This window comes from Carlito syrichta, unplaced genomic scaffold (genome assembly GCF_000164805.1).
Source record: "Carlito syrichta isolate Samal-C Ts95f unplaced genomic scaffold, Tarsius_syrichta-2.0.1 Scaffold132473, whole genome shotgun sequence".
Classification (NCBI taxonomy): domain Eukaryota; kingdom Metazoa; phylum Chordata; class Mammalia; order Primates; family Tarsiidae; genus Carlito; species Carlito syrichta.
The window spans coordinates 824,462-850,844 of record NW_007076569.1 but is presented as its reverse complement, the minus strand read 5'-3'; the positions used below and the strand labels follow the sequence as shown (position 1 = coordinate 850,844).

At 34.1% G+C, this 26,383-nt stretch overlaps 1 protein-coding gene across 1 annotated transcript in view; it reads left to right on the top strand.

Moving 5' to 3' along the window:
* The window catches only part of LOC103250753 (tankyrase-1), a 188,756-nt gene that overhangs the window by 86,123 nt on the left and 76,250 nt on the right, over nucleotides 1–26,383 (top strand). Inside the window, exons 3-4 of the mRNA XM_008049346.2 lie at nucleotides 6,200–6,236; nucleotides 6,991–7,066. Of these exons, the coding sequence (XP_008047537.1) occupies nucleotides 6,200–6,236; nucleotides 6,991–7,066 (113 nt within the window). The remainder of the gene's footprint in view (nucleotides 1–6,199; nucleotides 6,237–6,990; nucleotides 7,067–26,383) is intronic.

Here is a 26,383-nt window from a genome sequence, read left to right as displayed (position 1 = left end):
ACACCCGGCTAATTTTTGATTTATTGTAGAGATGAGGTCTCACCAAGTTGCCCAGGCGGTTCTCGAACCCACGGGCTCAGGCAGTCCACTCTCTTCAGCCTCCCAAAGGGCGGGATTACAGGCAGAGCCACTGAGACCGGCTAATATTTAACTTCTAGTTACAGAATTACCAAAAGTTTAGAATTGCTAGCCAAGTAAGTAGATAAAACAGGTTGGATAAAATTATTTTACTGCTTGCTTTGCAATTCCCAGGTACTACTTTCTATAATGATTAGATGGAGCTTTTTGTCAGATAATTTTATGTTTTTCATTACAGCTTGTTTAGAGCAACATTAAATCCATCTTACAAAAATTTCTTACTAATTTGATAATTAGATTATATAGGATGAAAATTTTAGAGTTGAGACATCATTTAACCTTCTGATTTTCCAAATGACAATAAAATGAAGGCTTCCTGAAGGATAAAGTGATTTACTTGAGGCCACACAAGTACATCCATGTCAGAACTAGGGCTCATTCTAGATCTTTTATCATTCAGTCCAATATTTTTCTATGTGTTTCATGGTGATGAAGTACTTATTTGGTATTTAGTAAGGAAAAAAACACAGCTTATGTTACAGAGTTTTGGTAGTGGCAATTTTAAGAGTAAGAAGAATATGGAAAGTAGTTTATTAGGGTAAAAGATGATTTCTTATATGGTCATTAAAAACATTCTAGGCCGGGCTCGGTGGCTCAGTCTGTAATCCCGTGCTTTGGGAGGCTGAGATGAGTGAATTTCCTGAGCCCGAGGGATTGAGACCCGCCTGGGCAACTTGGCGAGACCTCATCTCTACAATAAATAAAAAAAAATTAGCTGGATGTGGTAGCACACACCTGTAATTCCGGCTACTCAGAAGGCTGAGGCAGAAGAATCGCCGCAGCCCAGCAGGTGGAGGCTGCGGCGGCTGGGAGCGTGCCACTGCACTCCAGTCTGGGCGACAGAGTGACACTCCAACTCAAAAACAGACAGACAGACAGAGTGACACTCCAACTCAAAAACAGACAGACAGACAGACAAACAAACAAACAAAAACACTCTAAAGTTGCATGGGCCAATAAAGTTTTGGCTATTCTGTCTAATGTTCACACCGTACTGTCCAGTATAATAAGCACTAGCTACTGTGCCTATTGATTACCTGAATATGGCTATTGTAACTGAGAAACAGGATTTTTGTTTTAAAATAATTTTAACTTATTTAAAGGTAAGCAACCAACGGCAGGGTGGCTGTTGTATTGAACATTGTAGCTTAGAGATTATGTTGGTACTAAGTGCTGTTGATATTTAATGTTAGCTAATTTAGCTAGTTTAAAAAGTCAAAGTTGTAGGTGACCATAGAAAGAAAGGATTTCTACCAGGAAGATACTCTGTTCAAGTCTGGAATTTGAAGACCCCAAATTATTCTGTGTTTAGAATGAATATGAGATGTTTAGTTTGGCCATGATTCTAGACTTAACTGAGAGTATGCTCTTTGAAGCCAGTATCATGATGAGTAGAAAGATTTCATAGGATTCAAAAGTAGGAAGAAAAGAGCTCTGATAACTGCAATTTCCCCCCAGTTGTTCTGATAATATTCTTGAAAGATCTCACAGAGAACAAAATAATTCGGGTATTTCTGGAGCCCATATTCATATAGAGTAGAATATCAATCTGTCTAAAAATTGCTTTTGGTGGACTACCCAACCCTAACTTCTTGAGGTTAGATTATTTCCTGGTGCTTTAGCTAAATTCTTTCCACAACCACATAGCTGGTTCTGAATTTTAAAATTTCCTAGTGAAAATGCATTGGAATATGTCACCTAAATTAATATTTTATTCCCCATATAGGCTGTCAGTTTGGCTACAAGAATCAATTCATCTCTTAATCTGCTGTTATCTTGATGAGAAAATATATCAGAATTATGAATTTATGGTACTACTTAGCACTCAGCAACATAAGAGCTCCTGCATTAATTAACCTGATAATTGAGATTCTTGAATGAGGTCTTTACATAGTTCTTTCCTTAAGATACCTCATAAGTACAGAAGTTAAGGGTTGCTATGGGAAATGCAAAATGCATTGATCATTTTAATAGACTGCAAACAAATTTTCTTATTCCTGAAATTCCCTTGGTCCAGTGACTTTTGTTTGAAAGTTCATCTGCAAGTTCATATATTTTGTTTTTTGATGAAAAATTGTTATATGGATATATTTAACCTGCTTAAAGCTAATAGCTGCCATTGTTACTACTGTTATTTGTTACCTTTTGCTTATATCGCTTCTTCCAAAGCACAGTTTTGGTTAGTTTGTGCTCATATATTAGTCTAGTTCGGGGCCTGACAGATAGTGGATAATAATCAGTGAAACCTTACACAATTCATTTAACTGCTTGGCACCAGTTTCATTAGCTGTAATGAATATGCTGCAGACGATGCCTTAGGAAAGTGATTCTGAAATTGGGGGTGAGGTGACACAGAGAAGGATGACTTTCAAATGACATCCCCCTCCTTTTATATGATACATATTGTTGAAAGTTGTGTATTATGCATGGGTTGAAAGTAGAGGAAAGTCAGAATTCTCTTTGAATCTCTCATTGCTTTAAGGATTTGTGATTTCATGTTCAGAATCTTTTCATACTGTTCCATCTCAACAAAACCAAACAGCTCATTTTTACAGTACTGAGTACACTTTGATACTGTCAGTTGTTGAAGGGTTGTAAAAGCCCTTAAAAATGTTGAAATTGAGATGTCAGTAATCATGATTTATATTTATTGATGCATGTTTTCCTCATTTTTATTAAAAAAGTAATTTTGCCTTTACACTAAATGAAAGAGAAGCTGTTCTGACTAACCCAGAGAAATACAAAGGGCAGTATTATTTTTAACTTTCATTCTGATGCCATAGCTCTTTAAGACATTAACTCGTATAACTCTGTGTATATCTTTATATCTTTCATGTCATTAGTTATTTCACTAATAAAGACAATTTAGATTTTGGAAAGTAAACCTTGTGACTTGCTTAATTTTTTTTAATCCTACTTACTTTATTCTAATCCAAAAAAAATGTTTTAAGCCATCTATTTTCTCCATTCCTGACTGCTATTATCTTGACTATAATTGCCTAGTTTCCTTTCTGGCTGATCTATTGCTAGTTTTTATGTGGATGTTATTAAAGAATATAAATGCTCCATAGAGCACCATAGCTGCAGCCAGAATATTTTTAGATTTTCAACTAAAATGAAAACAGAACTGTTGCTTTGGCTGCTAAGTAAGTAGTTGTTGTCAGAGTGTGTGAGGGACTCTAAATTCATTATGTTAGCTGTTCCTGCGAGGTAACCTTTGAAAAATAGCTTCAACTGTTTATGGATTGTGGTCCTTGGGCACCAGATAGTGGATGCTGGAATGTATTGCAGAAAAGCTGATTAAAGTACTAGGATCTCTAACAGTAAGAGTAGAAAGTCATTTGTAATACATGTGTCTGATTCTGTTGGTTGCGCTTAGACATTTCCTTTTGAATGCTTTGGTTTATTATCTGTTTTTCCAGGAAGGAATAACATTTTTGCAAAAATGTGCCTTTTGGTGAAAACACTAAATAAGTTATGCTTGATGAGAAGTTTATGTACGGGGGGACTGATTTGAACCTTGAAGATACCAAATCCTTTGCAGTTTTATTGCGTAGCTTATTGGAGTCGTGTTTCATTGTGACTTAAATTTCAATAGTAGCTATTTCAGTTCACAATTTTAATGTGTCTTTACTATATATCAGAGAATTGATATTTACTCTAAAATATAAACTGTGTCAGAATTTAGTTTTCTTCTCTTCCTCCCTCCCTCCCTCTCTCTCTCTCTCTCTCTCTACCTTTCTCTCCAATAAAGTAGTAGAATATGAAAATATTTTATGTCATCCTCAAAATTTAAATATACTTTGCATTCCCCTTGTTAAAATATCTCAATAATTTCTCATTGCTTTCAAAATAAGGTTCAAACTTCCTAACTTAGAGAGCCACTTGTGATCTTTTCACTTCTTTGCTTCATCCTGCAAGTGTCCTCTGCTTCAGATATACAGAGCTACCACTTTTATGTCTCTCTCTCTCTTTTTTTTTTAAACTGTGATTGCTTCCTTCTCCCCACCCTCCTTCACCTTTGGATCATTTGTTCTTCCTTCAAAACTCGGCTCAAGTTTTCCTCTTCCAGGAAGGCTTCCTTGAACCACAATTGCCTTGCCTCTTATTAAACCCAGTTAGACTCAACAGTTAGCTCTTTATAGCATTTCTTAAGATTTTTCATACTCTTCTGTGATCATTGTTTATTTTTCTCTCCTTTAATAAAATAATTTTCCTTCAGGCAGAGATAATCATGTCTTTTGGTTTGGAATCTGGCATATAGACCTTTTGAATAAATGTTTGGTGACTGAATGACTTTTATAGATACATTATAAAATTTGATTTACTTTGCTCTTGGTTCTTTGGTCATTTGAGGGTCTGGGTTATGCCATTTTTTCTCACAAGGAGCTTTTTAAATGATCTCTCTAGCGTCCACATTGATACCTAAAATGTTTAATAAAGGTAGGACTTGAGAGCTTTGTGAAGGCAGAAGTCTAATTGGATAGATAATATAGTAATATAACTTTCACTCCATCAGTTAGCTAAAGAATCTGAAATATGATTTATGAGAAATTGGAGAGACCAACTCTATGATCATGAAATTGTGCATTCTAGCTTCTATTATTGAACCTATGATATTATCCGTATACAAAATTTCCTTAGGAGAAAATAGATATTTAATAATTTTTTCGTGTTTGAAAATATCTGGTTATAGTTTCTAGATTTTAGCCTAATCTTAATCCAAGAGACAAGACAAATTTAAAGCTAGAGAATATTTGCTAATGATGTGTTATAGAAATTAAATATGTGCTTGGTGGCCTTGAGGTGTTTATATAGTATTTGCATCAATATTTTACATTCTGTAGCAAAATATAGACAAAATGTGAAGAAATTCATATGTATACATAATATTTTTTTAAAATAAGGTTTTTCATAATAGATTTATAAAATGTTTATTTAAAATTTTATTTCTTACGTGTATGCTTAATATTTGCTATCATCTAATTATTTACTTGGACACTTTGTGTAATTATTTCTTTAATGATATAGCAAACTGAGTCAGTGTATTACAGCTGAATCATAGTCCTGGCTGTTCTTTTTATTTATTGAAGGAGCAAACACTGTATTATTAACATTCCTTGTCCTTCATTTGTGCTTGCAAAAGAAACTTGTTTGTTAGATCTTGAGTACCCTAATAAATTTGTAATGGGAGATATTTAATTATATTTCTGTTTTCAGTCTGTGATATATTTTAAAAATCCATTGTGAACAAACAGAATTGGTAAAAATTACCCACATCGCAATAATTGAATATCTGCTCATTCTGAGAGATTACAGCCTCCTTTTTAAAAAATATTTTTAAGATTTCTTGTTTGTTAAAATTTGGGATTGAATTTGTATAAAGTATAAAGATATAGCATGTTAGAATATTATTGCCATTTAAGAATGTGTTCACTGTTTTGGTTTTTGGAGCGCTGCCTCCAAGAGGTTCATGGCATTTGGTACGTAGTTCACGTATTTCTAGTCTACAGACCTTCCCTATGGAGGCAAAGGCTTCATGGTTCTGATATTTGCATTTTCTACTGCTCGAAAGCTCAACAATGGTAATTAATTATTTTTTAACTTTCCTTGTCATTACAAATAAAACTTCAGTTTTTTGAAGACTTGTAATTTGTACCTTTAAAGAGCCACATTTTGCTTTTGTCTCAGAATGTATTATGCTTCACAAGTATACTGTGACAGTCTGAATAGAAAAGGGGGGAGGGGACATTGTCTTCAGCTGGCATGCTGTTATCAGAGGGAATGTGTTTCTGGACACGAGATTTAGCATTCATTGGTTGTCTGAAGAAAGCTATTTCATCTGAGGATTGGACAAGAAGCTGCGTCAATTTGCTGCCCGTCTCCAAGGCACTGGTGATGCTGCCTTCACAAGCTGGCTAACGTCACGGCTCCATCACCCAGCGGGGTGTGGACTCTCTTTTTCTGTTCTTCTCTATTTAATTCTCTATTTGCTGCCTACTGCATTTCTTAATCTGTCTTCTGCCAAATGCTAACAGCATGATATTTTGCAATCATCTAGGTGAATACAAGAAAGACGAACTCCTAGAAGCTGCTAGGTAAGTGATTCCATTCATTTTAAGTGAGCATAATGCATTAAGGGAGAAAAGGGGAGGGCAGGTGGAGCACTATAAAAATTATAACATGTTATTGTCTTGCTTAGATTTTATGCAGTAATGCAAATAAGACCTTATACTCAATCTTTGTATACTTTGTTTTACATGGTTAGTGTATATAGTGATAAAATCTTTCAAGATGGTCATGAATATAAGGTTAATTACATTTGGAACATTTCTTAAGGTACCTGCAAATCGTAGTTGTCCAGGTTTCCAAATGATATTCTTGGAGTATTTAAATGCCTGTATTTTCATTTTCTTTTAAAGGTTTTTCTAGCAATTCTTGAATGAGGGGCATAAAGTAAATGTTAAAATCTTCTTTTTTTTTTTTTTTGTTCTTGGTCATTTATAATTTAATTGATTCACTCTTTACAGTATTTTTAATGTATTTTCAATTCCAGTGCTTTAGATAATTTATCAGAATAAAGTTTGTAATCAATAAGATGACTTTATGCAGATAAATAAAACAAATAAAAATGTAGAAAACTACATTATCCAAGATATACCACTATATAATTATTAAGAGTAATTAATTAGAAGTATATTAATTGAGTATCACAAGAGAGATTTACTGTGATCTATATTAAAGAAATCAAAGCAAACTCTTATTTTTTCACTCTTGTGTAAAAAAATTATCCATGATTATTCATAAGAAGCTCTATAATTTTATAGGAATTGACTTACTACCTTTTTGTAGGAGTGGTAATGAAGAAAAACTAATGGCTTTACTGACTCCTCTAAATGTGAATTGCCATGCAAGTGATGGGCGAAAGGTAAGTTATTTAAAGTGTAATCCTCTTTAATTGCTTTGCAATGACATTTTTTGAAGGTGGCATATATATATAGCCACTTGTATATACATACACTGGCTATATTTTTACTGGCATCTTTGCAATGTAAAATGAAATGCTGCTATATCTGTTATTGGCAGTTGTGACATATTCATAGAGCTGGTGAAGCATGGATTTTCAGTAAGCCTTTTCTCTTAAATGTCAGACACCGAAAGTTGTTTGATATATAGAACTGCAGCTTTGTCAGTGATTAAAATTACAACATATGTTATTTTCTGTGTATGATAATGGGGATTGGAAATATTCATTTACATTTGATTTATTTATCTTTGTTAGAATATTTGCATTTTTAATTTCATATTTGGCAGAAAACTATTTGGTTGCTAGATACAAACACTTTTTCCATTAAAGCTGAGAAAATGTTCATGATTTTTATTAGATCTATGTAACGGTTCTGCTTTTTTGCTTATTATTATTTTTTATTGACTAAGTTTTCACAGTGTTATATTGAAAGAAAATAGATTAAAACAAATATTCTTCATTGATAAACAGTTGTCATAAGTGTAAGGTACTATATACAATATACAGCTGGCAGCTTTATGCTGAATCTATATAGACTGAAATATTATCCTTTACAGCCTTTGGTAATTTTAAAGTTTTGCAGTGATTTACCTAATAGACAAGGAAAACCAAAGTACTCTACTGTAAAGTTTTTTTAATGACTGTTAATTTGTAATGTGAAAGAGTGCCTTTTATATTTTAAAACCTAAAATATTTTTAAAGACACTGCAAATATTGAGGAAAATTATTATATGTCTAATGCTTAAAGAATCAGTTTCTTTGAAATTATTTACAATGAAAATATTATGGCAGATATCAGGATGAATGGTAATCCTTTGGAAATAATAAGCTATTTTGCATTTTTAAAAATTACTTTTTTGTGAGTGATAATTTTATAGATGAAAATTGCTGTTTTTCTTGAATGCCTTGTCACTTTTCCTTATCTTAATGAAATCCAAAAGTAGTGGCAAGGAATTGAATCCCTCAAAGTATAATATATGTTACTTGTTATTGTAGATGGCTTATATATTATGTCGCATGGCCAAAGAGTGTTTGGTTTCTCTGGGTAATTTGGGGAGAGACTTCTACTCTCCTGGAAGGTTAAATTACATGTATGATGCTATAAACTAGCAAAGATGTATTCCTCACTATTACTTACTCTTAGGAAATGTTTTTAAATGGTAACTGCTCATTTTTCCTTCAGTTTTGAAGTTGCTTTAGGTTTAACATTCGTGTGTGTATTCTGAGCTCCAGATTGTATTTAAATCCTCTCAGTAGATAAAGTGACTTCTATCACTGCAAAAAGGGCTCTCTTATCTGTGGTTAAATGCAGCTATGTTTTTTAAACAGAGCTCATTTAGAGCCCGGCCTACTTCAGTTTTGCATAGCCGTTTTAATACTACAGAATTTGTGTGAAATTACTATAGCAGGAGTCAATTTCTATCCTAGCCTCATTCTGTCTTCCTTACCCTTCTACCTTGACAGCCGCGTTTCTAGTGCGGTAAATCATAATAATTAAGGCGTGTGATCACTGATACTTATCAAATGTCTTGTCTCTGCTTCATCTGCTACACAAATTTATAGAATTCCTTTATTTTTCCTTATCCTCAAAGGAGAATGCAGGATACACTTCTTTTCAGCTGAAAATAGTGTGTTCCTCATCCAAATTCCTACGGCTTTTTTTCTGTATTACTCCATGGCATTTATCACAGAGTTATTGTAATTATTCATAAATGTCTTTTTCTTCTACTTCTCTATTAGCTTTTTGTATTTTGAACAGGACCAAGCCTGGCACTTTGCATTTAGCAGAAGCTTAGGATATGACTCTGTTGTTCCCTGATAAGCATAATTTTATCCTCTGAGTGAGAAAACCATCTGTACTTCATACCATTTAGAAATTTAAATCCAAAGTATATGAATGGGAGATTTTATGTTTTTTTGTTATTATTATTATTACTAATATTCTATTAGTTTATTTGGGGGTAATTATAACACGAGAGAGAACTATATGTTTTAATGTATAGAACATTTTTAAGAACATACCTCAAGTATTATTATTAGACTGAAGGATTCCTAACATATAAGTAATGAAATAATTTTCCAGAATGTGCTCTTATAGTTTTTAGATTACCACTTTTTTCAAGTTAAATCGTTAGACAGGAAAAAAAAATTACACTTAAGCATTACACTTAGTTTTTAGTGCTCTGCGTATAATATAGGAAATCACTCACAATTGTTCATCTGTATGCAAAATGCAAATAAAACTTACAATTTAAATTGAAAAATGCCTGTATTTAGATATTCTTGTTTATGGCACAGAGTAATTATTATTAAATGTACCAGTTACAGTACAGCCAAAAAGTGTAAATGCTCTGGATGCTGGTGGAGATTGGAACAAGATCTCCTAGTTATGGTGGCATTTTTTGTTTTCTTCCTGCTAGTATCAAGAAAATGGATAAGCAAATCTAGATGTTAAATTACAAGACTCTATCTTTTTTCAGCACATTTGCATGTGTTTATTTAGAATAGGAAATCTGATTGTATATTAATAAGTGGACAAATGTACTTTTTCATTTTAGTAAGTCAGACATATAAAGCTTTATTTCTTGAATTTCATTTTAGAACAGTAGAGAATGAAATCCTTTTTTAGAGGTTTTCTAAATAACAGTATTATTGATATATTATTATTATTGCTTAACTGAGACCTTTCATGTCTTAGCTTTTACTACAATTCCTGGTTTGTGAATTTTAAAAGTCCGTGGAAATGTTAAATTTGTAATATGTTTGGGAAAAAAATGTTCTTTACAGTGCTTAATAGGTGGATAATTTGCTTAGAGCTATGTGGGGATTTGAGACTTTGGTATTCTTTTTAATGTAATATGTGGGATTGTGCAATGAGAGTGTAAATTATAAGTAGCGTCTTATTTTTATACCGTGGCTTGATTATTATCTATAGATAATATGTAAGTAGTTAATACTTTTATTTACTACAGACTTTTGCTTTACTAACCTGTAGAATTCTGAAAATATTAAAGTATCAGTAAGATTTTATACAATTTATATTGTTATATAATGCTTTTACTTTTACATGTAAGTCAAAATTGGAGCTTGGCCTCTCTAGAAATTTTATTGGTTTTTTCTTTCTTAAAATTGAAGGGCAGAATATTTTTTTGTTCTACAATAATACCTTTTTTTGTTGTTCTAAAAATGCTACTTTTATACAATTATATACATGCTCTAATGATGGCCACTTTAGAAACATAGAGACATAGATATAATTTACTCTCCCCTCTTCTGCCTATTATGATTAGCCATGACATTCCAGAATTCCTCATTGCAGTTAAGTGCAACCAGAACCTTAACAAAGATTGTTCCCTTTCTAGAAGTCTTTATTCCTATATTTTCAAACGTTGATATCTTGATCTCTAATTTCCTTTATAGTGTTTTATGTCAATAGCAGATGTTTTATTAGCAGTTATCCTGATGCTTTGGCCTTGTTAGATATCTAAATTTAAGGTGGAAATATTCTCTTGTTTTTCAGTACTAATCTTCATAAAGATAACTTTTTGTAATGAAAATAAATATTTGAATACATCTCAAATTATTCCATCAGTCAACCCTCTTGAGAGTTCCTTTAGGTCCTTCTTTGTTTTATTCTACTTTTCTAGCTATCTTTATCATCTTCCAAAACAAATGTCCTAAATGTGTTCGTCCCTCGTCATAACAAGCAATAGGTGGGGTTTAGGAATGCAGTACATACTCCTAAATAGAAGTAATAAGTATCTTTGCATACATCTACTGTGCATACTATAGCTATGATTATATGCCACCAAATAATAGAAAGTAATTAGTATTTGATGGGTGTAATTTCAGATATTTCAGGGTTTTTTTCCCTGTTCCTTGCGTTCATTCATTCAACCAACACCTAATACTTACCGTGTATAATACTTAACTGTGCTAAATGTCATGGGAGCATGGTTACTGGTACTGGTTCACAAGGACCTCAAACATGGATTGAATGATTAAGACATTATCCAAGACATTGAAGCTAATGCACTAAAAAGATACAGTATTCGTTTTGCTGTGATCCAGTTATAAAATGCAGGTTTAACGTGAGATTTTTTTATTTGGGCCCCCTTTTTTTTTAAAAAAAAGCATTAGTATTTATATATGTATACCCTTCTGTAAGAAATCACAAATTTAGATGAACAGGCAATTGGAGGAGCATGATTTTAATTCAGAAAAATTAACTGAAGGGTTTCTTTAAATGTCAGGTGTCTGCTGTGTAAATATTTGCTTCCAAATAATTAATAACATATAAGATTCTGGAAAGAGAGAAAAGTAAAGTGTTTAAAAATTATTTTCAAATGGAGATCAATCAGAAATAAAGTAGAATTTAGTACCATACCTTGATGACAGCGTGAGGAAACTAATTTACTTGAAAGAACAAATAGACTGTAAGGTCAGATAAATTGGGTGGGTTTCTTTCTTGGTTCTTCCAGTTTCTGGGTGTGTGACCATGGCTCTTGAATTTTTAATTTGCTCACTTACACATGGGAATATCATACCCATTCCACAATGCATTTGAGAAGATTAAGTGAAATGTGGTCAATGTACCTAGTACAATTTGTAGCACATAGTAAACTTTAGTAAATTAAATACCTACTCTTTTGGTAACTTTTTTGAAACTTTTGAATGTGTTTAGAATGTACACATCCATACTTCAATGTTCCCCATCTCCCCACTTAAATTGTCCTTATTGTCCAGGCTTAGTCCCAGGTGGTATTTGGATCAAATAAGCTGTAGGTTGCCAGGTAATCTATAAAGTGTAAATTGAATCAACTCTTGGAGTTTGGCCTTTCTCTCTCTATACCCAGCATGACAGTTACTGGATAAATCTATTTAAATTAGCAACTTATAAATTCAGAAACATGTTATTGAGCTATATACCCATTTTAAAACATTGATTAAATATCTAACTGAAAACAATGCCATGTATTTATTGCATTCCATAAAGTTCATCCAGTGAAAAATGAGGAAAATGTAGGATTAGTGCGATTCTTTTTATCTGTGTTTTTTAGGGTTGTAGATATTTGTCATATTGTAATTTAAGCAGAGTTTCTCATTGTTGGTCAATAGCTCCTTCCCTCAGTATGATTCTTATCTAAATGTCCTGTTTGACCAGGATTTTAATAGTCTTTATGTGGTAGTCTGTTACTCTGAAGACCCCTTAATGAACCATTCCTCTTATATTCATGTTCTGGCTCTGAGCTTAGCCTGCTTTGATGAATAAAATGAGACAGAAGCAGTGCTCTGTTCTTTTTAGGACAAGCCCCTGAATTGGCCTGGCAGCTGCTGGTGTCTTGCTTTTGGAATGCTTTTTGGAACCCAGCTGCCATGCCCTGAGGCAGCTCAAGCAGCCTTGTGGAGTAGTTCATGTGGAAAACCTAGGCCTCTGGCCAACAGATCCACCTGAGATCCCAGTTACACTTCTAAATGATTCTAACTGTCTGCACATCCTGGACATTCAATCCCCATCTGAGTTTTCAGTCTAGTTTCTGGGTGACATCAGCCACATCCTAGCACCCTAGCTCATATTACATAGGGCTGAACTGCCCATGTAACTCCCCGTTATTGGGGTGGTTTGTTATGAAATGCCAAACTATACAAAATAAAGCTCGATGCTTATTATCTATTGGGCCAGAAAGATTACATCCTTTTTCAGATGAATTAGTGAAAATGGTTCTTTCGGTCAATCCCCTCAAGTTCCCTTCCACTGTGGGAACTTTTCTGTCCTCTCAATAAATCCTACTTTCTAAAAAAAGAAAAGAAAATGGTTCTTTCATAGCTACTTAGAAGAATAAGTGAAGATTTTAAAATATCTTTTCAAATGTATTTTCTTATTTAGGCATGTTCAGTTATTTTAAATTTATATCTTACAGTTTAAGTTTTTTTCCTCAGAATGCAAAAAAAAAAATTCCATATACATCTTTCAGGGACATAGGAGCATAGGAAAAATCAGGAACTTGAAGCTTAAAGACCAAGTTTTAAGTTAAACTACCATTAGCTGTGCAATCATGGCAAGTTTTATTATATCTCTGAGTTCTCATTTTTTTTAATTTTAAAAATGAAGAGTTCAGACTATGTTAGCTCCAAAGTACCTCCCAACTTTAACACTCCAGGATTGTAATATATTTTGTTATTTATTTTTCATCAGAATTAGTAGTAATTACCAGTAATACAGAGTTGAGTTGCATAAGAGTTTGCATTCACACTGGATAAAATGCTTACGGTATCTGGAATTAAGTTTATTCAGATCCTTCTTTCCCTTTAAGAAAGTTAGCATTACCTGAGGGCACATGTCTGGCTCCCCCTAACCTGTAGCCACCTTTATCATCTTCCTCTGTTCTTGCCAAATCTTGGAAGATGAAAGGTCATACCATTTTTAAAGTTCTGACTTTTATGGATCAGAGTTCAAATGTTACTTAGGATTACACGAAGGTCAAAATGCAGTAAGTCTGCATCAGGGAACTCTTTAAATTCTTTAGGTTTAATTATATATATCTAATTAAATCACTCCTTTAAAACTTGTCTTGCTGAGCAATGCATATTTTACTATAGTGCAGAAATCCCTTAGAGCAATTTTTTTTTTTTTGCCTACTTATGTTGGGATATATTGTATAAAATCTTTATGCTTATGTATATTTATTTTGTAACAATAAGGGCTTGAAAATGTCTTTTTTATTTTTCATTAGGGATTTGCTTCTACTAAAACAATCTCTATTTTGTCAAGCAAGGCATTTCTGCTGGTAAGAATAATTAGTACCCATGCCAACTGTGCTGTTTTCTCTCTTTGAGAAATGATTTTTTTTTTTTATTAGAAGGGGACCACCGTATTAAAAAGCAGTAAAATGATACAATGTATTTGTCCATTTTACCTCTATTTAGCCACCTTCCTCCTAGCTTGGATTTCCTGCACTCATGTCCAAAAGCACAAGTTTCTGGCACTTTTCCACATTAGGCTACTTGAGGGATAAGATAGTGAGTACTAAATCCTTTGGCCACGAATATAACTTTTAAAATTTTGTTTAGAGCCAAATTACAAAAGTGACATTCAGTACCTATTTTAAAATTGTTGGAATCTAGATTTTCTTTTTTCCTCTACAAGCAGACCAAAATTTGTTAGAGTAGATTGCAACTACAGCAGTAGCTGGAAGAGCATGCATTTCACAGGGAAGAAGTAGGAAGAAACACACAAGATAGCTTCAGTGGTATTGCTGATAGCCTTATGGGTAGTTCATGATGTTTTAGTATTTATGCTTTGTAACTTCTGTTTTTTTTTTGTATGTCAAATATTATATGATATTCTAAAATATCCTTGCAATGTTATGATTTGTATTTCCTTTGGCTTGAACAAACTGTTAATGTCATTTGACAGTAGAGTATTCTGCAAAAAGTACTTAAATCCTTTAAGTAGAGGACCTTACTGTGTAAAAAAAAGACTTGCTTAGGTGTGAAGAGAAGTCTGATTTCAGGAAACTTTATTAGCCTGATGAGAAGCAGTAAAAAGAAAATTATGAGTTAATTATAGCGTTAAGAAATCTGTAACTTTGAATTAGCATTATTAAAACAGTTATCTGACCACAATATAAAACCAATATAAACTATTAATTTCTTAGTTGAGTTTCAGTTACCTGGTGTGTTAGGTAGCCAGGATTGCCATACCATTGACAGAGTGACTTAAACAATAGAAATTTATGTCTTACAGTTCTGGAGACTGAAAAATTCAAGATTAAGGTACCAGAATGGTCACTTTCTGGTGAGGGCTCTTTTCCTGGCTGCTTTCTCACTGTTTCACATGATGGGGAGAGAAAGCAAGCTCTCTGTTGTCTCTATTTATAAGGTCACTAGTTGCATTATGAAGTCCCTACCCTTGTGGCCTCATCATCTCCTAAAGACCCCGTCTCCAAATACCATCACATTGGGAGTTAGTGCTTCAACATACAAATATTAGGGGAATACATTCAGTCAGTAATATCTGGTTGTTTTTGTATCACTGACTTTTTTTAATTGAAAAGAAGATAATTAACTTAATCTCTCACACTCATACACACACACACACACACACTCACACACACACACATATTCATTCATTCACTCATTCAATTAAATGAGAATTATAAAAAGAAATTTCTAAAAATATCTAAAATCCTCATAATATGCCTTTTAAAAGAATGTTTTTGGTGACTAATAAACCTTTTCTGTACCAAGAATAGCATCAATAATACGACTTTACACACCATAAATACCATAAATAATCACTTGAAATGCATTTTTTTGGTAGCTAAACTAGTAAATTTGGAAATAGACTGATTCTAAATATAAAATGTCTCATATTTTGATTTTCCTTCTATTGTTTAATGTATTACTAGTAACATCATAATATCACTCTTGAATACCATAAGGATGTCCATTAAAATAATCTCCTCGGCCTGTTGTGGCAGCTCAAACCTGCAATTCCAGCAGTTTCGGAAGCTGAGGTAGAAAATCACTTGAGGACAAAAGTTCCAGACCAACTTGGGCAACATAGCTTGACCTAGTCTCTACAAAAGATAACAATAAGTTAGTCAGATGTGCTAGCATGTTCCTGTAGTCCTAGCTACTTGGGAGGCTGAGGCAGGAGAATTGTTTGAACCCAGGAGTTTAAGGCTGCAGTGAGCTATAATTACACTACTATCTGGGCAAAATATTAACAATAATTATAAGAATCATCTCCTATTTTCAGAGAGGGTTCAATACTTGTTAGAACTGGGAGATAGAGCTGTGGACAGGGAACAGAACTGATAGACCCCTGCTCCTGGCTGCCTCTGCTTGCTGCATACATATATATGCAAACCCAGAAACAAGAACTTTATCACTAAAGGAACTCTGAAGTGACAGCATATTTCCAAAATCCTGGCCCTCTTAACCACATTAAGATCAGCTGAAGGAATTTTCAGTTCCTAGTTTGAGTTAAAATGATTTCAGGTGACTGATTCCCTCCTATGTAATCACTAACTGTTGATCAGTGCCACTTGTTTCCCTTTTTCAAAAAGAAGTCATCTGTCTGCTGTACATTATTTAGAACCTTTCATGCTTAGATATGAAAACCTAAGACTACAAATATTATAAAAAGGATTTCATGTGAGGTAGGAGTAGTGGAAACCTTTTTCTCCTTAGAGTATAAAACATCAAGTTACTATCAAACCAAGAAATCTCATTTTCGTAAGATCTACCAGCTGTTTCTCATTAGACAATGAAAAATTAATGCTGCACCTTGAGAGTACTAAGCATTTTTTTTTTTTTTTTGCATACAAACCCTATGAGAGGATACTAGAAACTAATTTTCATGCACACATTTTTAGTTCTACTTATTCTGAAGCTGGAAAAGAGAAACACAAATTGCTGGCCATTGAAGAATCCCCTTGGAGATTCCACGATGATAATGTTAAGTTAAAATTGAATTAAGTTGGCATTCAGAGCTTTATTCTCACAAAGATTACCCTATGGGTTTCCTGTTCTTTCTTGTCTGTTCATTTCCCTTCCCCTCTCTTCTCTTCCTAATACATATATTTAAAATATAGTCCTTTATATTCTCACTTAAAAAATAAATTTTTACTACTTAAGGCAGCTGTACAGAAACTTTGTTTTATAAGAAGATACTCCTTAAATTCTGTAATTTTTCAGATGCCTTTATAAAGATGAATACATGTGTTACTCTGGAAGAACGTCCTCTCTGAGGCTATAAAATATCTGTTGTTATTTGATCTCTGTTCATGTAATCTATCTAGAATTCATAGAACCTTATTTGGAAAGAGGCCTTAAATGGCAACTGGTTGAACCGCCTCCCAATGCAGAGTTGAAACTTCCACTGTGGCAACCCCGATGAGTTCTGCTTAAATACATTGAAGAGAGTGAGAGAGACCAACAGATGGGGGCGGGGATGGGGGTGGGGACTCATAGGTTTAGATTAGTGCTTAATTCAGGGTGTTATACTTTAGAAGGAATATTGACCAATCAGAGGGTGAACCAAGAAGGTAGTCAAAAAATTATTCAGTATGAAACAATTGAAACAACTTGAAGATTTTGCGTAGTTAAAAAAGAGCCCAAATGACTACCTGTTGGAGATATATAGAAAAATCCTGCATGAGAAGGAACAGAACAAATTATCCTGTTCAATTTCAATGTTGTAATTCTTTCTTGCCCTGCTATGCTTACTATTTTTAGGCAGCTTCTTTTATTAAGAGTCCCACATTTTTGGGGTATTCTTCCTATGATATGATCATTACTGGCAGGATTTGATGTATACTAACCTGAATTAGAGTGCTAAAGCAGAATGAAAGTTCTGAAGTCAGAGTGCCTGAATTTGACTCCTGACTCTGATATTACATTGTTGTACTAATTCTCCTGTTCCTCATTTTCTTCATTTGTTATATGGAGGTAATAGTAGAATCCAAACTAAGTAGTTGTTGTGGAAACAAGTTAATATATATAAAATGCACTTTGAGAACAGTGTTTAATACATGGAAAGCGCCCAGTAGATTTTAGCAGTTTTTTTTTTTTTGAGTTGCAGTCTCACTTTGTCGCCTAGTCTGGAGTGCAGTGGCATGCTCACGGCCATCACAGCCTCGGTCTGCTGGGCTCAGTTGATCCTTCCACCTTAGCCTTCCAAGTAGCTGCAACCACAGGTGCATATCACCACACCCGGCTAATTTTTTGTTTTATTGTAGAGGTGAGGTCTCACCAAGTTGCCTAGGCTGATCTTGATCTTGGACTCAGTCAATCCTCTCACCTCAGCCTCCCAAAGTGCTGGGATTGCAAGCTTGAACCACTGCGCCTGGCAGCAGTTATTTTAAATAAACTACTTTATATTTTCATAGTGTTTTAAATATCTTCCATGTTATTTTAACCTGAAGACAATTTTGTAAGCACGCCAGTATTATTGTTGTCCGTATCCCCCAACCTTCATCTTTATAGAGATGGTGAATTAAAGACATATGAATATGTTAAACAGCTTTAGGTTATAAGAGTAGCATTATGTCTATTAAAGGAAATTATAGTCCTGATACAGTCTGCTGTGATGAGACCATATCTGTAGTTAGGTATGTTTAGCTCTAGGCACTATGCTTTAAAGAACCATTGACCAACAGGCCCAGGACTAGAATGAAAGACTCATAATGGAAGAGAAAACATGTTACTATAAGAGGATATAGTAATAAGTAATCTGTAGAAGAGACAGGTTAGAGGAGACATGGTTTTTGAGAAAGGAGAGAATAAAATAGCTTTTCTTGTTTCATCTCTACTTTGGTCTGTCATTTTTCTTTTTCCAGAGGTTTCTCTTTTAAGTTGTCTTTGTAGTAGTCCAAGAGTTAAGAAACTTCAAGGAGACTGTCTGATCTTCATTATGGTACTACTTAAAATATCTCTTCAAAAGACAGGCATCAGTGGTAAGATATGTTTATTTCCATGGACTCATGCCCATATTGATTCTCTAGCTTTTAATTTGTTTAGGTTCTGATCTAAGTATCACTGTCTCAAAGAGCTTCTAAGCTCTTTGCTTCTCAGCTTCTTAGCGGATTAATCATGTCTGTGTGCCTAATAGAAATTTAATAAAGCTGATTTTGTGTTTATTGTACTTTCTTAGGAATTTTGTTTTAATGGCTGGTATGGTATTTTATTTGCATAAGGGAAGCTATGATCTGTCTTAACTAAATGATAGATTCAAATGAGATATGTTTTGATAAGATAGAGCAAAAGTGGAACAACATAAATATCTATGGGCAAGAGGTAAATAATTTTGGTATAGCCAAATAATGAATACTATATAGCCATTACAAAAAATAAGACTAACATTAAGAGGAAAAAAGGCAAATCACTCATACTGCAATTCTATTTGTGTGACAAAAACAACAAGAAAAAGAACTCAGGGGAAAACCAAGGACATTCATATACATGGAAAATTATCTCCAGTGATACTTGTGCTATTGTAACCTGTGATCACATTTGGGAAGTGAGCTTCTTGGGCTGGAGGAAGAAAGAGAGAAAGAAGCTTTTATTTTATCTTATAGTATTTTCTGTACTATTTGAATTTTTAAAGGGGATATATTAACTTTATAACTTGAAAAGTAACTCTATTGGGGAGAGAGTGGTGAATAAATGTAAAGTAATTGATAATTGAGACCAGTTAAAACTGAAGAAAAAATATAAATGGTACCTCATTTTTTAAGCCAAAACTAGATGCAGGAAGATTCAGAAAGTTAAAAAAATATATGTAAAGATGATATGTCAGACTCAAGAATTCAGAGGCAGTACTTGCAAAGCTGGTGGTACTCTTATCACTGAAAGCAGAATATTCAGACATAATGTCACCTGATGTCGATAGTGGACTACCTATGAAGTATTCTTTCCAAAAAAGTTTCATTTGAAGGAGAGAAAGTTAACTTCCAATTTATAAGAAATACAAAAAATAAAGCCACGAGTTGAACAATCACACAAGAAAGGGAACAGATAAGTGACACTGTTTCTTAACAAGTAAGTATTGTGAACAAGGAAAAATGAGTGATGAAGGTTATTGTGGATTAGAGGGACTTAAAGGCACAATAACCAAATGTATTAATCCTGATTCCAGCAAACCAGCTTAACAAAGACAGTTTTGAGACAATCAGAAAGTTTGAATGTTGACTTGGGCATTAGGTGATAATGAGACTTTACTATTTTGCTAGATATTGTAGTGGCATTGGAGTTTTGAAAGAAAATTCCCATAATTTTTAGGGGCACCTTAGAACTAACTATGTAGAGGCGAATTGTCACAGTGTCTTAAATTTGCTTCAGAATACTTAAGGGGGAAAAGAATAAAACAAAAAAGATAGCAGAAGCCGTGTAACGAAGTCTTGATAATTAATGATTGTTGAATCTGGGAGATGAGCACATGAGTGTTCTATATTTCCTTAAGTTCATTCTTAACAAAACTAAGGTTTCATGTTCAAATGCTGGAAAGATTATGAAGTTTTATCTTAAGAAGCCATTTTGTAATTGTAGCATGCGTGGAGGAAGAATTTGAATAGTACAATGTTGCTGAGCTTATATGAAACTAAGAAAAACTGCTTGAGTGTTTTGAATAAATGAATGGTTTTTTTGCTTTTGTTTTTGTTTTTTTTGAGTCAGGTTCTCACCCTGTCATCCAGGCTTGAGTTTATTTAGTAGCACAATCACGGCTACCACAGCCTCAAACTCCTGAGCTCCAGTGATCCTCCAACCTCAACCACCTGAGTAGCTGGGACTGTAGGCACACATGCTTGTCTAATTTCTTGATTTGTTGTTGTTTTTGTTGTTGTTGAGACGAAGTCTCTCTGTGTTGCCCAGGACGATCTTGAACTCCTGGGTCCCCAAAGGCTAAGATTACAGGTGTGAGCCAACATGCCCAGCCTGAATAAATTGTTAGATGGAAAAATTAACATCTTTTATTATCTCTTGAGTCAACCTCTCTCAATAGGATTCTTCCCCTAATTGGTAAAGTAATAGGTTTTATTCAGAATGTGCACACGCACACACACATGCACACACACACACAATTTTGGGGACAGCTGCAGAAACCAAGAAGCTAGCTAATTGAGCAATAAGTCTGGCTAAATAGATTGACCAACAATTCCAGTTTTTGTGGGATCAGTGGGATTCCTGGAACCGGAAAAGTATTGGACAAACCCAAGTTGATTATCATAGTCTGAAAGCCCAGAGGGTTTAATCTACGCTAAAGAAAACAAAATATACTATATATCACAGTTTAAATAGCTCTCTGATGACTTACATCATAGTTTCACAGTTGTGGCTTTATTCTTTCCTAGGGAATGCATCGAACATCACACATGCCTATGTTGAAATGTTTTCTAAATCTTTCACACATTTAAAGTCAAATTCACCATGTTGGATTATTTATGTCCTTTGTTGTCTTTCAGTAATATAACTCGAAAGCTGACAATCACTTTCATTCATCCATTTAAAAAAATATCCTACTATATATAAGGTGCTATTTTAAGTGTTTGAAACATAAAATTAAGTGAACTCACAGTGAATTAGAGGAGACAGACACATGAATAAATAACTGTATTATTCTGTAGCAAGTAGTACAGTAAAAGATTATGACAAGTAGTTTTAGGACTAGTCTTTTGTGGGTTTTATTTTGTTGTTTGCAAAAATTATTGTTCAAAAACAGAACTAGAGGAAAGGAAGTAATTATTTGGAGCATTGGTATTTGGGACTCTCACCTTAAAATCTTGTTCAAGAAATGGCCCAAAGTGTGTACTTTGTAAATACAGAATAATAATAGTCTTAAAAAATTAAAACTTAATGCTTACATTTAATGCTTTTTAGATTTAAAAAAGTGTTTTAGAGGTTGGGCTATGGTAGTTAGGACTTGAAAAGCTTCCTGGCACTGTCAGACCAAGGAAATCTTTTTCGCTGTACCCAGTAGTCATTTGTGAGATAACAATATGTTTTTTGTTTTAAAATGTAAATGCTGGCCGGGCTTGGTGACTCAGCCTATAATCCCACGCTTTGGGAGTCTGACATGAGTGAATTGCCTGAGCCGGCGGGTTCGAGACCTACCTGGGCAACTTGGTGAGACCTCATCTCTACTATAAATCAAAAAAATTAGCCGGTAGCACACGCCTCTAGTTCCAGCTACTTGGAAGGCAGAAGGATCACCGGAGCCCAGCAGGTCGAGGCTGTGGTGGCCGGGAGCGTGCCACTGCACTCCATTCTGGGCGACAGAGTGAGACTCCAACTCAAAAAAAAAAAAAAGTAAACGCTAAAATTTCACTCAGATTAGATATGTAATAGCATATCTAGACTTACTGACAGTTGCCATAATTTCTTTGCTCAGTGGGGGTGGGGGAAGCATATAGAAATTAAATTTTTGTATTCTAGATACATGACAATACATAGGCCTTTCAAAGCTACTAGCAGCATTGTGTATCCATGAGAATTTTTTATTTTGATATTAATCCTCAGGCATATTTTCTCTTCCATCATTGCTTGGATTTATAAAGAAGCTGTGTGAAATTTAATTTAAGTTGGAAAATATGTTGTCATTAGCTTTTAATTTTTTGAATTTTACATCACTTAGTACAGTCTAATTCTCAGCGTTTCCAGCTAACTAATAATTGTGGCATTTGAGCTATGTGAAGTAGAGTGAACAAAGGGTGGAGTGGATGGGGGGGGACAGGGGAGATTGTTTATGGCCTTCTAGATCATTATAAAGGCTTTCTTTCATTTTTTCTTAAAGTAAGATGAGAAACCATTGGAAAATTTTGAGCACAAGATTGGTATATCTAAAGTATTTTAACATATCTGCTACTGTGGTGTATTATTCTAAGGGGATTATGCTGGAAGCAAGGAGACCAAATAGAAAGCTATTACAATCAGCCAGCTGAGAGAGGAGGGTGGCTTAGACCAGGTTGGTGACAGTTGATGTGGTGAGAAGTGATTGGTTTCTGGATATATTTTGGAGGTATAGCCAGCAGAAATAGTCTGATGGGGTGAGTGTAGTATGTGAGAGGAATGTGGGAATCAAGAAAAACTCCCAAAGTTTTTGTCCTTAGTAACTAAGAGGATGAAGTTACCATTAACAGGGGAAATTCTGCAGAACAGCATTTGAGTGAAATACTAGAAGCTGTTTTGGACATGATACATGATAAGCTTGAGATGTCTCCTGTATCTGTATGGTGATGTCAAGTAGGCTGATAGATTAGGAGAGTCTGGAGGTCAGCAGAGAGGACTAGGGGGAGATATAATTGAGTAGATGCCAGCTTATGGATGTGATTTAAAACTACAAGATTGAGGGAAATCACCAAAGGAATGAGTATAGACAGTGACAAAAAGAGGAAGACTCCAATGTCAAGAGCATGAGGGACAACCAGCAAAGACTGAGGAGTGATAAGCTAAGCAGGAGAAAAACAGGGAGTGTGGTGTCCTAGACACTAAGGAGGAAAATATTTTAAGGTAGAGAAAGTGACTGGTTATGTGAAATAATGCTAATAATAGGTCAAGTGAGATAAGGACTGATGAATGACCATCAAGAAATAACATTTGTTTATATAAAGTAATGGTGAGTAATAACTACCATCTTGTTGAGCTTTTTCTATGTGATAAATGCTATATTATGTGCTTTGTACAGTTGTCTTTAATCCACAAAACATTCCTGCATGATAAGGATTATAATTCTCACTTTACAGAGATTGGAAGCTGAGACTTAGGGACATTAAGAAGTTAGTCCAAAGCCAAATAAATACCTAGTAAATTTTCCAAAGCCAGAATGTAAAACCAAGATTTAAAAACCTTTACTCTTTCCTTATATCGTGCTTCTTAGACTTATGCTAAAGTTGCTTCCTCAGCTTTGTAAAAGGCTTACCAATTATCTCTATTTTAGCCGAGTTTTATATGTATGTATGAATAGTGTAAATTAAAGCTACTTTAATGGCTTTATACTATGTTGTAAATCGATACTATAAAAGATACAGATAGATAAACTCAAGTTTTCTTGTTCTTTTAGCTTGAATCCAGGAAAACTTTGAAATATGAGACTTCTTTAAATAAGGACTTTTTTCTTTGAAGATTTGTAATATGAAACTATCAATGATAACATATCTCTTACAGTAGAATAATATTTAAAGCTTTAGTGTTTTCATACTTGCATTTGTTTCATACTTTACCACTGTACATGCTTGTCTTTTAAAATGTTCCCAACAAAAACAACTGTTTTTAGAATAAATATGAAGTGTACAGACTGGCAGTGATGCTGTCCTGTTCATATTGATGTCTTAAATGTTTAACTCTTATGTTCACTATTATAACCACCATCAAATGATGTAGTAATATGTGTGTTTTATAAGTGGATCTGCTTTATTTATTCAAAACTGAAATTACATTCTGTTAAGTACCCTAGCTGTTAGAAAATTACTTTTATCTTTGCTCTGCCATTTGGCAATTAAGGTGTAAATTGGACACTGTGTGGTTACCACTCACTATGCTTAGTTTTAGGCTACTTGGTTTTAATTTGCATTAGGAGACGCATTTGGTAAATAAGTCACAATTGTTTTTTTCTTTTGCTCCACAAACCTCTGGGCTCTTAGTGGCATAAGCTTGTTCAAATCATCCTTTTTGCTCTATTGGTACTTTTTCTTTTTGCATGCTGCCATTTTTTCAAGTTTACTGTGCATGCAGTTTGCTGATTTTTATGTGCATTCTAGTGATACTATGTAGTTTGTGTGATTTGCATTTACATTAGAATGATTATACTTGGAAAGTCTCATCTGGTTTGTTCGGCATTTATGTTTCCTGTGAATTCATCACTCCTGTAGCTCAGCTACCTCGACTTAGATGCTCCTGCCACTTTTTTAACTGACACCGTCATTATTTCTCTCCTGAATTAGTCCTATAGCCTTTTGTTAAGATCATCCTGCCATAAGGTTTGCTCTCTTCGGTTTTATTCTCGTTATAGTAACTGCAGTGATCTTTCCTAAATTCTAACCTTAAGTTATTTTCTGCTTCAAGTCCTTGGGTGGTTTCCCATTATTCCAGGTGGTGTGACAGTCTCATTCACTACACTTAGCCACCGAATTTTTTAGTTTCTCAAATATACCATGTCCACTGGGTATTAACATGTATTTGTCATACCACCTGAAATAAAGTTTCTCGTTCTTTTGCCTCTGATTCCTGTGTATCCTCCGGTCTCAATTCAGAAAGCAGTTCTGAGAATGAATCTCACCTGACCCCTTTTCCTTCTGCTTGCCTCTAGAGTGGTTTAGATGTGCATCCTTTGGCCTTCCCTGGTGTCCTGAATGTCCTTACCACAGAATCTGCCACACTGTATTGTATTGCCTGCTTTCTCTAGTTACTTGATTACTCAGGAAGTAGACTTCTGTTCCCTCATCTTTTGTCCTTCTGAATAAAGAATTAGTTTATAGGCATTTCCTTTAGGAACTCTGTGGTTTTGAGGAAAAAGATCCCTAAGGACAAAGCATTGATTCAACTTTTGTTGTTTACTACACTATTCCCTAGCACTCAACATGGTGTCACATACTTGGTAGATAATAAAATATTTTAAGTGAATGACATTGATTACCAGATTTTTTTTAGCCATAACCTCTCCTGAATTCTAGTCCCATTTTTATAACTCTCTCCCTCTCTCTCTTTCTTTCTCAATATAGGCACTTCAAATTCAATAAACCCAGACCTCAAATTCTTTCCCTCTAAGCTCTTCTCCCCTCTTCCTCCCTCCCTTCCTTTCTTTTCTTTATTTCTTCTGTCATTGACATCTCTAAACTGGAAACGGCTATATTTCTTACTATCTATATCAGTCAGCTATCACATTCTATCAATTCTGCTTCCTAATCGTTTTTGAAATAAACCCTTTAACTCCATTTTTTTCACATTTTATCTCAGACTTCCTGTCACTTTCAACCTTGTTAATTACAGAGCCTTCTAATTTATCTGAGTTATATAAATTTCAGCAGTTTAAAAACTAAATATATTACCATTTTCAAAGCATTGTAAATAATTTTTACTTTTAAATTATTTCTGAAAATCTGGAATCCAGATAAATTTTTTTTTACATTTGTTCTCTTGAATAAGCTATTAATATGATTTCATATGTATTCATTCATTTAGGGACTTTGTCCATTTTCAGGAATAAAAAATTAAAATTATTGAATCACCCGTATGCAAATAAAATTGTGTAGAGGAGACTTAATGTGAAAAAAGAGACTTTGTTCATAAGCAGTAAAGATGTCACCTTTTTAATTTAATATTAACTATCAGCTGTGCCATATAAGAGCTTGCTTGCTGACTTACTGAGCAGTCATCCAAAACAGTCATTGTCTCTGAAGGAAGCTTTTAGACTGTGATATAAAGTCCAGTTTAGTCCTAAGAGTGGGCCAAGATGAAGTTAAAGGGACTAGATTTACCTTCTTTCCCTAAACAGTAAGAAAAATAGACCAAATATATGAAACCATAGTTTTCAGACACTGAGCATTAGGTAGTATGTGGCAGTCATCCCTGAGAGAGGGATAAACAATAAAGATGCCACCCTTTTAATATAATATTAAATATTGTATGTTTAATATTGTGACATTTAATCCCTGAGTGAGGGGAACAAAGGTGAACTGTGAAATTTTTCCAGCTTACTGCCTCGAAGGAATTTACAGG